The 12,342-nt window shown below is 38.5% G+C and overlaps 1 protein-coding gene across 2 annotated transcripts in view; it reads left to right on the plus strand.

The window, feature by feature from the left end:
* The first annotated feature begins 219 nt into the window (after positions 1 to 219).
* Positions 220 to 12,342, plus strand: part of LOC106869033 (kelch-like protein 2) — a 28,432-nt gene continuing 16,309 nt past the window's right edge. The window contains exons 1-5 of one of the 2 annotated variants that reach the window (XM_052966849.1): positions 220 to 847; positions 5,161 to 5,264; positions 7,134 to 7,257; positions 9,399 to 9,627; positions 11,298 to 11,473. In XM_052966849.1, the coding sequence (XP_052822809.1) occupies positions 7,154 to 7,257; positions 9,399 to 9,627; positions 11,298 to 11,473 (509 nt within the window). In that variant the 5' untranslated portion in view covers positions 220 to 847; positions 5,161 to 5,264; positions 7,134 to 7,153. The remainder of the gene's footprint in view (positions 848 to 5,160; positions 5,265 to 7,133; positions 7,258 to 9,398; positions 9,628 to 11,297; positions 11,474 to 12,342) is intronic. The other variant, XM_014914535.2, reaches the window with a different exon arrangement.

Raw genomic sequence — 12,342 nt, forward strand, 5'->3', positions numbered from 1 at the left:
TAAATACTAACCTGGCATTTCTGGGCTTTCTTCTTCTGACGATGTGTCCTGAATTCGACACTGGAAAGTTTATGTAGATAAAATGTAAGAAAAAGTTAAATGAGAGAGAGAGAGGGAGAAAAGCAGAGAGAAAGGCAGTAGAGACTAGTGAGGGTAGGGGGAGGAGAAGGCAGGAGGAAGAAAAGAGAAGGGAGATAACTATGGAAGGTAAAATACTGAATAAAAACTGCGAAACAAGGGGAAAAATGTGGTGGATATGGATAAAGACAAAAATAATGGGAGAGGAAATAGTGAGAAAATAGAAAAAGGAAACAAAAACTGTAAAAACATTGTATTTCTTAATAAGAAGTGATTTGTTTATTGGGAATTGAAGAGGTAATCACGTGACTGTGTTGAATCTGTCTGTTTGGCTGTCTGCCTGCTTTGGCTCCTGTTGCTTTTGTGTTGCGACCAAAACACATGGCAATTGATGTGGTTGTTCAGCCAATTTTACTCTGATATATTAGTTTAAACGATGCAGAAAACGAAATAAGAAAGAAACGCACTCGAAAAACCTTTAATCTCCGCTAATTGTTTCTTCAGAGACGTGTGTTTGCAGCAACAGGGAATGCTACTGGCTTACAACACCACAAATTTATATACTTATATTATTATTATATGTCTCTGTATTATATAAAGAAAAAATCCAGGATCTTTATTGCTTTTATGTGAAAGAAGATTTATGAATGCCAGCTCTATATTAGACATTCCCACAAACCGAAGGAAATCTCCTTACAATGATGTCCCAACCACAGAACCAGTCTTTCATTGAAGTTCGTTGCTGTGGTCGTCTCTTGATGAGGGTCAAGTAAGTTAACAGCTTGGTTTTTTCTTTCCTAATTGTTATTGAGTATTTAAGACAGTTTATACAGCAAGGAAAACCTTATTTATTTCAGATCTACCAAACATTATGGCACTCCATTTGGGGGATTACCCCCCCCCCCAAGTCCATTCGTATCTAGAATACCTTAAAGGATTACGAAATCGATGACTTCTACTTTTATTTCATCGACTCAAACACTGGAAAAACAAAAGGATAAGTTGATCTCGGCGATATAATTGCATTCAAAACGTAAAAAGACTGTAACCAAACACCTCTGGCATTTTGTTTGATGCTCAATCGATCGGAAGATCGATTTTAAAGAGCTGAAGTCAGATGTTTTCATCTCAGAAGCTATACTTTTATTCTCATTATTGCTTTGCGATTCTTTACGTTCTGAGTTCAAATGCCACCAAGATCGACTTTTTAATCTTATCGGGGGGTCGTTAAATTACGAGGACTGGAGTCGATGTGATTGATTGACCTCTCCTTCACTGGCCTTGTGTATGGAAGAAGGATCAGTTGCTTATGGCATTTACAGGCCGACCCTATGCCGATGTTATCAATGCCAGTTCTCCCTCAAACCACATTCCATCATCCTAAATAGAGAATACACGATCCCTATTCTAAAAGATGAGCTGCTCATACCTGTAATGTGCACTTCGGGTTAAGCAACAACCACAATAACCTAATTAGCATCTCCTGGAAAGGAAAACATTTCATTTATTTATTGTGAGATTTTGTAATTAACCTGACCTGCTGTACTTTATTATCGATTACTTTAAATGTCAGCGTCGATGCAATTAACTATAGTACCCCCATCATCTCTTCCTAAATTAAATTTCTGGTTTTGTACCTATCTTTGAAATTATTATAAACATTTCTGAAGTTGAAAATAGCTTTAGAGCAATTATGAGATTTCTAAGGAAACAATTATTTCATTCAAATCATTGATAAGACAGCTCTCCTCTTGAATATTGCTTTCATTATATATATTTTAGCTGTACGTACAATGTAGCAGAGAGGGGAGTTCCCTTCACATTTACGATGCTTTATAACAATATTAATTTGTCCTCGCTTTTGTTATGCAACTTGGACCACGCCGACCAATGTCTCGCTTTTGTTTTAGTCATTAGACCAGCCATGCTGAGACACCGTCTTGAAGAATTTCTTGGTCGAATGAATCAACTCCAGTATTTATATTTTTTGAAGTCTAGGACTTATCGTATCGGGTGCCTTTTGCTGAACCGCTAAGTTACGGGGACGTAAACATACCAAAGCCGATTGTCAAGCGATGGTAGTGGATAGACAAAGACACTCAGATATAGGTATATATATATATATATATATATATATATATATATATATATATATATATATATATATATCCATGTCCTTTACCTCCACCATATATATATATATATATATATATATATATATATCTGTGAGTCGTCCATAGAGGGAGACCTTTGTGAATGCGAAACCATTGGTCACTCTGATGGTACATATACTTAACTACATATATATGTGTGTGTGTGTGTAGGCGGAAGTAAAGAATACACCACCCGTTTTTATTGGGTTTTTTTAATACTTGGTGAGGCTGGTTGAACATCACAGGCTTGCTAACATTATTGTTGTTGACGATGATGATGATGAAGTGAATGTTCCAACATTCATCTCTCTCTCTCTCTCTGAAGCTACATGGTTTTAGAATACTAAATGAAGAATTTATGTAGAATGAAGGTGTATATATAGTAATTCCGTAGCTAACTTTCTTATCTATATAATTCATAGCTCAGCCTCCCTGTTCTTTTTATTTATTCATTTGTTACCCCCAAGGGGTCAAGAGATCGACCCAATGTCCAGTCGTTCAATGTCTAAACGTGGAATCTCCACTGTCTAAATTACTTCTCAGACTCTACATACCTGAAGCTAATCCACACATTTGTACACGTTGTGCGGCCCCACCCTGCATCTCATTCATTGATCATTATTATTATTATTATCTACATTGGCACACGTTTCTTTGCTTTATTTCTTTCTTTCAAATCGATTTCTCTTCTGTTCACCGTGTAAGTTTGTACAGCCGTGCCAGTCATTCCGACTACATGTATCAATAGGCCCCACCACTTCTTAATATGTAAGTAAACCATCGACACAGTTTGTATAAAACATTTTGTTGTATAAAGTGTCTCATAAAGCAAAACCATTGCTCACTTCTCTTGCCAGAAAGGCCAGCTCACTGCTATTAACTAAAGTAAATTAGTCATCAAACCAATGTGTGAGTAATATATGATGACTGTTTAATAGTAATAGCTTTACTGACGTGGTGGTGGTGGTGGTGGCTTGCCCGCCTATGAATTAGTTGTAGATTCCACTGAATAACGAGAAATTTTCTTTTATTCATCATCATAATAATATCGTAATTTTAATCTCACAATTTTCACATCATCTAATCATCTCTTTATTCGGTTTAAAAATATTCCGGCTTGTTTAAACAAGCCGGAATATTTTTCTATATTTTTTAATTCTCTTTTGAATCTAAAACAGAACATGCCAGTGAGTTCTTGACAAACCGATTCCAAGATATAGGTGTGATTCTTCTGTTAGAACTAGGGCTTTATAGATGCAGCAATCGTCTTTTAGGAAAGGCATACCGTTACAACCGCCAACGTTTCCCCTAACTTTATAAATCTGGGTCTTTTTTCATGCCCATGTAAAGCAATCCTTGACTAATTTGTTCACTGTTTCTATATCTCTCCCTCGTTATTCCGCTGCCAGTCACAGCCTCTTCCCCTCTCCAGTCAGCCATATTACTAAGTGCTTGGAGGTGGAATAAAAAAACAGACGAGCACTAAAATCGTTTCTTGATGCCTAATGACATTTTAATATACTTCCCTGCAACGGGTGGTGGTGGTGGTGGTGCTACAATAATTGTAGACTGGCTGTTGGTTAAACACCCAACCTAAACGGTGTTGGCAGCATCAATTAGTCTGCAACTGTTGGTATTTTAAGCAGTTTGGGGTTATTTCATTTTGTTTCTCGTAGCTTCTCCTTTTTCTGTGCTGTCGTTCTGTCAATTATCACACAGTAAGCCTCAGGTTTAAATAATCCCTTCAAATAGATAATCCCAATCATCTTTACGCCATGTGTGGAGGATTATTAAATGATGATGTCTTGCATCGGAAACAAAGTTAGACATTTGAGGGGAGGGTCTTGTTGGTTAAATCGACGCTTGTAGTTGATAAAAACTTTATCTTATCGACCCTGGATAGATGAAAGTCAAAGTGGACTTCAACGGAATTTGAAATCAGAACGGAGTCGGAACAAGTACCAACGTTTATACAAGAATGAAATCGGAGAGTTGTGTTCCTATATTTCCCAATGATTGTTATAGAAAGGTGAAACGACATTATCTCTTACTCATTTCAGTCATTGGACAGCGACCATACTGGGCCTTGAAGAGTTTAGTTGAACAAATAGACCACAGGACTTTTTTTTATTATTATTTCTATGCCTGGCACTCCTATCGGTCTCTGAGGTCAAACCATAAACAAACCAACACCAGTTATCAAACTGGTGGCGGTGGAGACACACAGACACACACAATAAAAACATATATACGACAGATTTCTTTCGGTTTCTTTCCAAATTCACCTATAAGTTCACACCTGGGGCACGTGCTGTCAGTAATTGCTCAGGGTAGGCAGTTGGTGACATTTATGTAGTAAAACATACAAAAAAATAAGCGAAACAGGCGCGCTACCGAGTTGACGGCAGATTTACTTCTGCCTTTATAGCACGTAAAGAAAATGGTGTTGTTGTAATGTACGCAGCATGTGTACTACAGCAGTACTATGTGTAGCTTAAATACTGAGATCGAAAAGTAGGGGCAAATTATGCCTACCTAATCTTCAAAAAAATATATATATAGTTTGCATCTTATGCATAGTAATCAGAGTAACCTTCATAATTGTATTGTATTAGGGGCATATTTTGCCATAAAAGGAAAATGTTGCTATCGCTCTATTTTATTCACGTTAGGCACTGCCGACCCAGGCAGCACGTCCCCGTTACACCTCTACAAACATCTTCGTGTTACCATTGATGAACCTCTCAGCTGATGTTGGTATTTAGTTCTGATCAAGCAAACTTGTAATCAAAGGCAATCCTGCCGGGACCATCCTGTTGGAGTTGTCATCATGACATATGGTATGTCTTGGGTAGGTTTCAACCTAACAGCCCCACTTTTTTTTTTAGCTTTGACGATTTCTTCTTAAGAATATTTCTTCTTCCCATAGGCACAGCTATAGATGTATGGTTGAGAAGCTTCATTCTGGGTCACGAGTTCAGTCCTACTGTGTGGCAACTGTCTTTACTGCAGCCCCTGGCCAACCAAAACATTGTGAGTGGATTTGGTAGACAGAAATTGAAAGAATGTGTGTGTGTGTGTGTATCTAACAAAATGGGCAATGTTTTGATATTTATTTACCATTACACATGTTCCCATTTGGAATTACAAAGTTGTTCATGTTAGACAGGCATTTAAGGAATTTCCTTTTAGACAGAGAAATTAAATAATAGAAATTTTAGGTTTGTATGAATCTAAACCTAAAATTTCTATTATTTAATTTCTCTGTCTGAAGGATTTTTAGTAGGAAATTCCTTACATGTCGGTCTAACATGGACATCTCTGTAATTCCTATTTGCAAATGAAACACATGTAATGGTAAAAAAAATAGTACCAAAAAATGGTCCCTTTCCTGTTTTGTCATGCAATAACACTGCAAATCATATTTTCAGAATTCTCAATTTTAATATGTATTTCGAAGTAACATACAGCAGCAAATGAAACTACATATTGGATTCTAATAATAGAACGATTAGATGTGCTTCAAGAGGAAACAGTTGGGATTTGCCATAACTACCTACATATTAAATAGTATATATATATATATATAGAGAGAGAGAGAGAGAGAGGAAAAGTGGCTGAGTTCCTTTCGAGTGTTGGGTCTCATGGAGGCATTGACCAAGACCTTTGACATTATGTGGTGCTTGAGAAAAAAACCCATCAAGCCGAGCAAAATTGCAGTCATGATAGATACCAGAGTCATGCAAATTGGCACCTGTGCCAGTGGCACATAAAAGCATCCATTACACTCTTGGAGTGGTTGGTGTTAGGAAGGGCATCCAGCCGTAGAAAACCATGTCAAATCAGTCTGGTGCAGCCTTCCAACATACCAGCTCTTTTCTACTCTAGGCACTTTACTTGTTTCAGTCATTTGACTGCGGCCATGCTAGAGCACTGCCTTTATAGTCAAGCAAATCAACCCCAGTACTTATTCTTTATAAGCCTAGTACTTATTCTATCGGTCTGTTTTGCCAAACCACTAAGTTATGGGGATGTAAAAACACCAGCATCGGTTGTCAAGCAATGCTGGAGGGACAAACACAGACATACAAACATATACACACACATATATATATATATATATATATATATACGACGGGCTTCTTTCAGTTTCCATTTACCAAATCCACTCACAAGGCTTTGGTCGGCCCGAGGCTATAGTAGAAGACACTTGCCCAAGGTGCCACGCAGTGGGACTGAACCCAGAACCATGTGGTTAGTAAGCAAGCTACTTACCATACAGTGAATGTTTCAAAAAAAGATGGGGTGAATGTAGCAAGGATGGCACGTGTGAATGACGGAGCCAGCTTGAACAGAATCCTATGAGCCGGAAAAAAAAAGAAAGGAAAAAGAGAGTCACTTCCTGTAATGTGTTTTCTTTTTGCATGACATTATTGCCCAAGGTTACATTGGTCTTTTCTTTCCATGGATAAACCTAATTTGTTTTCCTTTTTACATTGACATTTCTGTGATACATGATCCCTATTGATCAGCCCACTTTATTTTTTCTTCTCTTCTTCCCAAAAAGAAAAGCTCTACTTTGTATTTTATCCCCTCTGTGTTCAGCCGTGTGTGGCCAATAAAGAAACATATTATCATCATCATCATCATTTAATGTCCATTTTCCATGCTGGCATGGGTTCAATGGTTCAAACTCCAGTCTGTTCTGGCATGGTCTCTACAACTGGATGCTTTTCATATGGCCCTGACTCTAGTGAGACGATTGAGTAATTTACAAAACAACATCTGCTAACCATTCTAAAGATATGATCTTTGAAATCATCTGCTTTTATTATGTCTTTTTTTTTAATTCAAACTTTAACACATTTAATTCATTTCTGTTGAACCTGTTTTTTTTTCCAGAATCTTGCACAGTTAAAGGAATGGATATTCGCCGACCTAAAATGTTAGCTGGTCGAGAACATCCAGCTTACAAAAACAAGCAACATTCAGAGCAAGCTTTTGAAAAACTAAATCAAATGAGAAAGTAAGTGTTCTTTGTGTGTTTATGTGTTTGTTTAGTTAATGCTGGTTTTTACAGTGCTATCACCTCAACATCTGTTTAGTGTATCACCAGCCTTCGTTATGTAGCCATAATAGTTGCCATATTTTCCAGCATACAAGTTATTCAGATAAAACTTTACAGTTCAAAACAAGTAGGCCAACTTAACACACCTTTCCACAGTGGTTCCCAACCCTTTTATTTAAATGAGCTCTCCCACACACCCCTTTTAATATGCTTATCTTTATGTATGTATGTATCATCATCATCATCATCATCGTTTAACGTTCGATTTCCAAGCTGGCATGGGTTGGACGGTTTGACTGAGGACTGGCAAGCCAGGAGGCTGCACCAGGCTCCAATCTGATCTGGCAAAGTTTCTACAGCTGGATGCCCTTCCTAATGCCAACCACTCGTAGAGTGTAGTGGGTGCTTTTTACGTGCTACCAGCATAGGAACGAGTCAGGTGGGCCTGGCAGCGATCACATTTGGATAATGCTTTTTTACGTGCCACCAGCACAGGGGCCAGTCAGTGGGTACTGGCATTGGCCACGTTCAGATGGTGCTTTTCAAGTATTTTTGAAAATAGATTAGAATTTACTGGTTTAGATTTGTGCCGGTCAACTTTGGTAATAACATTTAAAGTTTGTATTTATATCCTTGATAAGTTCATCTCATTAATTCATGACTGGTTTTGAATTATGTAGATAGACTCTGGTAGGACAATTTCGAGTTTATATATATATATATATATATATATATATATATCGTTAAATTCATCTTGGTAATCCATGACAATTTTGTGTAAACAGTACCTTATCCTACATTCCATATTTGAGATGTAGAAGGTTGATTTTGGTGGTCAAAAGTATTTAATTTTATCTTCTCCATCTCTGACAAGCAGAAGTATTGTCCATCAATGTGTATCAACAATGGATTCCATTATAATGACAATATTTTCGTGAAACGATTGTAAGATGCATTAATTAACAAATTATGTTTCATGTTTCATATATTTTTAATACAATACTATTTTAGACATATATATATCTTTGTGAGAAATTTTGTTTGATATTGAATTTCATGCTATTATTTCAAAATACAGAAAATATAATCGATCCTATTAATGTCTAAATACTTTATCGTATTAATATTTTTGAAATTCTCTACACGGAGCACTCATTGTAAATTCAGTATATAATATTCTAACAGAATATATTTAATTAATGATATATATCTATATTGATGTATATGTGTGTATATATATCGTTGTTTCGTCATTTAACGTCTGCTTTCCATGCTGGCATGGGTTGGACGGTTTGACTGGGGACTGGTAAGTCAGGGGGAGCTGCACCAGGCTCCAATCCGATCTGGCAGAGTTTCTACAGCTGGATGTCCTTCCTAACGCCAGCCACTCCAAGAGTGTAGTGGGTGCTTTTACATGCCACTGACACGAGGGCCAGTCAGGCAGTTCTAGCAACAACTACATTCAAAAGGTGTTTTTTATGTGCTACCTACATGGGAGCCAGTCCAGCAGCACTGGCAATGACCACGCCCGAATGTTGTTTTTCACGTGCCGGTAACGTGACGCTGGCAACGATCACACTCGAATGGTGCTTTTTACATGCCACCAGCATGGGAGCCAATCCGTTGCCCTGGCAACGGTCACACTTGGACTGCTTTTAACGTTCCGCTGACACAAGTACTGTCATCGGCCATGTCAGCGATTTTGATTTTGACTTTACTTGCCTCAACAGGTCTTCACAAGCAAAGTTTATTGTCCAATGAATGAGGGGTATTCATAAGTCGGCTGGTTACACCCACTGGCATAGGCCATGGGCTATGGTCTCACTTGGTTTGTCGGCTCTTCTCAAGCACAGCATATCTCCGAAAGGTCTCTCTCTCTCTCTCTCTCTCTATATATATATATATATATATACACACACTCATAAGGATAAGCATAACAAAAGGGGTCGTTGGTGGAGTGAAAAAGGTTGGGAACCACTGGAACAAAGACTTGAGACAATGTCTCCACTTCCTGCTGGCCTCGCTCATCAATTTCTTACATTTGTGAGTTTCCTGGGTTTTTGTCGTTTAAGAAATCTCTCTCTCTCTCTTTTTTTCAGAATGGGGAAGTTGTGTGACGTGACCTTGCTTGCTGGAGATACTGAAATACTGGCTCATCGTGCTGTGCTTGCCTCTTGTAGTCCATACTTTTATGCCATGTTTAATGCTGAAATGGCTGAATCGAAAGCCGAGAAAGTGACCTTGCACCAAATCGATCCCGCTGCCTTAAGTATGTTGATTGACTTTGTGTACACATCTGAAATACATGTAACTGAAGACAATGTACAGGTGAGTACAGGTGAGAAAAGGAATGGTTTAAGATTCCTAGGAAAAGGAAAAGTCTAATATTGTTAACAAAATAAGAATGTCTTAGTTTATTAACCTCAAAGCATTTTGAGATTTATATCAACAGGCGTGGCTGTGGGGTTAAGAAGCTCGCTTCCTAATCACATGGTTTTAGTTTCAGTCCCACTGCATGACACCTTGAACAAGTGTCTGCTACAATGGCCCTGGGCCAGCTGAAGTCTTGTCAATGGATTTGGTTGAAAGAAGTCCATTGTGTGTGTGTGTGTGCGTTTCTGTCCCTTCGTCTAACGGGCAGTATCATTCGTTTCCAGTTTTCTGTGAAGAAGATGTCCAGCAGCCAGGGGGAAACATTGCCTTGCTTGGAATCGAGGGTTGGCACCAGGAAAGGCATCTGGCCATAGAAGAAAATTTGCCTCATCGAATTCTGTCTGACCCAGGGAAGCATGGAAGAGTGAACATTGAAACATTGATGATGATGATGGCTATATTTCTGTTTCACCTCCAATCATCATCAGTTATATTGCTCCTGGATGTGTATGTAGTACATGGCTAGATTTGAACTAGGAATCTTTATTTCTAAAGTAATGATAGTAAAGTTCTTAGTTGTTATTTTAACCCCAGGACAGCTCTATCCAAGCTGCACAGACATGATCATCTTGCCTTCTTTCTCCAGATGTGTTTATGGATTGCACTACAATATCCAAATATGTCTTTCACACACAAAGAAACAAAGATCTGATTTAATGGAGATTTGGCAGTTATCTTTAGCATATTAAATCAGTTGTAGTGTGCAAGAAAGAAGGCTGTATAGGTGTGAACACGATACAAATGGAGGATGATTTTTGCATAAGGAAGTGACGTGCAATCCATTTTTTTTTTTCTGTTCTTTTTTCCCAAAAACTAGCATCCCATCCATTACAACAACAAAGGTTCCAGTTGATCAATGGAACTGCTTGCTCATGGAATTAACTCACAAGTGATTGAGCACTCCATAGACACATCTGTACCCCGAACATAGTTGCTCTCAAGGAGATTCAGCATGACACAGAATGTGACATGGCCTGCCTTTGTGAATTGCGGGGTTACAACTCAATTTTTGCCAAGTGAGTGGACAGGAGCAACGGGAAATAAAGTGTCTTGTTTAAGGACACAACACTCCTCCAGGAATCGAACTCATGAACTTATGATTGTTAGTCAAATACCTTAACCACAAAGCCACGTGCCTTCACAATCAAAATTAGTGGAACCCATGAAAGAGGGAAACTCCTGCTGCTACAAAAGAAATATCCCTAAACATCTTCCACCCATGCCAGTACAGACAAAGCAGATATGAAACAGTGACATACAATTATATTCACTTCCATATTTCCTTTTAATGTGTTCTCTAGTGCAGAAAATTCACTTTGGAAATCAGAACCTGTTTTTCTGTTCTCTTGGTAACTAACTTCCTTGCTGGTAATGATTCCTAAACGTCAGAAACTGGCATTCTGTCTGTTCTGACGACAAGTGTTCCAGTAGACATAGTACTTGCTCTTCACAGCCATTCTATCAAGACACCTTTCCTTGTTGAAATAAGATGAAATTCAATATTGTATCATTATAAACCTTAATTAGATCTTATGTAACGACAATCTGTCCTAATTATTTCACAGACTTTGTTGCCAGCCTCTAATTTACTCCAATTAACTGAAGTCCAAGAAGCTTGCTGCGAATTTTTGCAAAGTCAACTTCATCCTTCCAATTGTCTTGGCATCAAAGATTTTGCTGATCTCCATGACTGTACAGAACTTCTCAACTATACACAGACCTACATAGAACAACATTTCAGGTTGGCAGCTTTCCTTCTTCAATTGTTATTGAAAATTATGATTTTTAAAAATTTCATCCTCTTTTCATGTTGGTGAAAACACCATAGTTTAATGAGGGATTCTAACTGTACTTCAGTAACACTAAGTTGTGTTTGCCATATGTGTGTGTGTGTGTATGTATATATATATATATGCACACACACATATGGCATCAATATTTAACATCTGTTGTCCATACTGGCATGAGTTGGTTATATATATATATATAACTTGCCTATCATTTATGTATCATACTTAACAAATATACACTGTTGACAGGCCTGATGCTGCAGTTTTCGTCCGAGATAAAATCTCAGCAGATATGTTGTGTTAAAAGTAAGAAATATATCTGAAAGGGACCAAAAATAATCATCCCAGCTGTGGCTCACGAGAACACATGCATTTTGGCCTTGTTGGGCCTTGTCAGTGGCATGTGCTCACAGCTACTGATATTTAAGATAGCCTCCAGGTTGAATGTAAATCATCATCATCATCATCATCATCGTTTAACGTCCGCTTTCCATGCTAGCATGGGTTGGACGATTTGACTGAGGACTGGTGAAACCGGATGGCAACACCAGGCTCCAGTCTAATTTGGCAGAGTTTCTACAGCTGGATGCCCTTCCTAACGCCAACCACTCAGAGAGTGTAGTGGGTGCTTTTACGTGCCACCGGCACGAAGGCCAGTCAGGCGGTACTGGCAACGGCCACGCTCGAAATGGTACATCTTATGTGCCACCCGCACAAGAGCCAGTCCAGGGGCACTGGCAACGATCTCACTTGGCTTGCTGGGTCTTCTCATGCACAGCACATTTCCAAAGGTCTCGGTCAGTAGTCATCGCCTCGGTGA

The sequence above is a fragment of the Octopus bimaculoides genome, chromosome 4 (genome assembly GCF_001194135.2).
Source record: "Octopus bimaculoides isolate UCB-OBI-ISO-001 chromosome 4, ASM119413v2, whole genome shotgun sequence".
NCBI classification, from domain to species: Eukaryota; Metazoa; Mollusca; class Cephalopoda; order Octopoda; family Octopodidae; genus Octopus; species Octopus bimaculoides.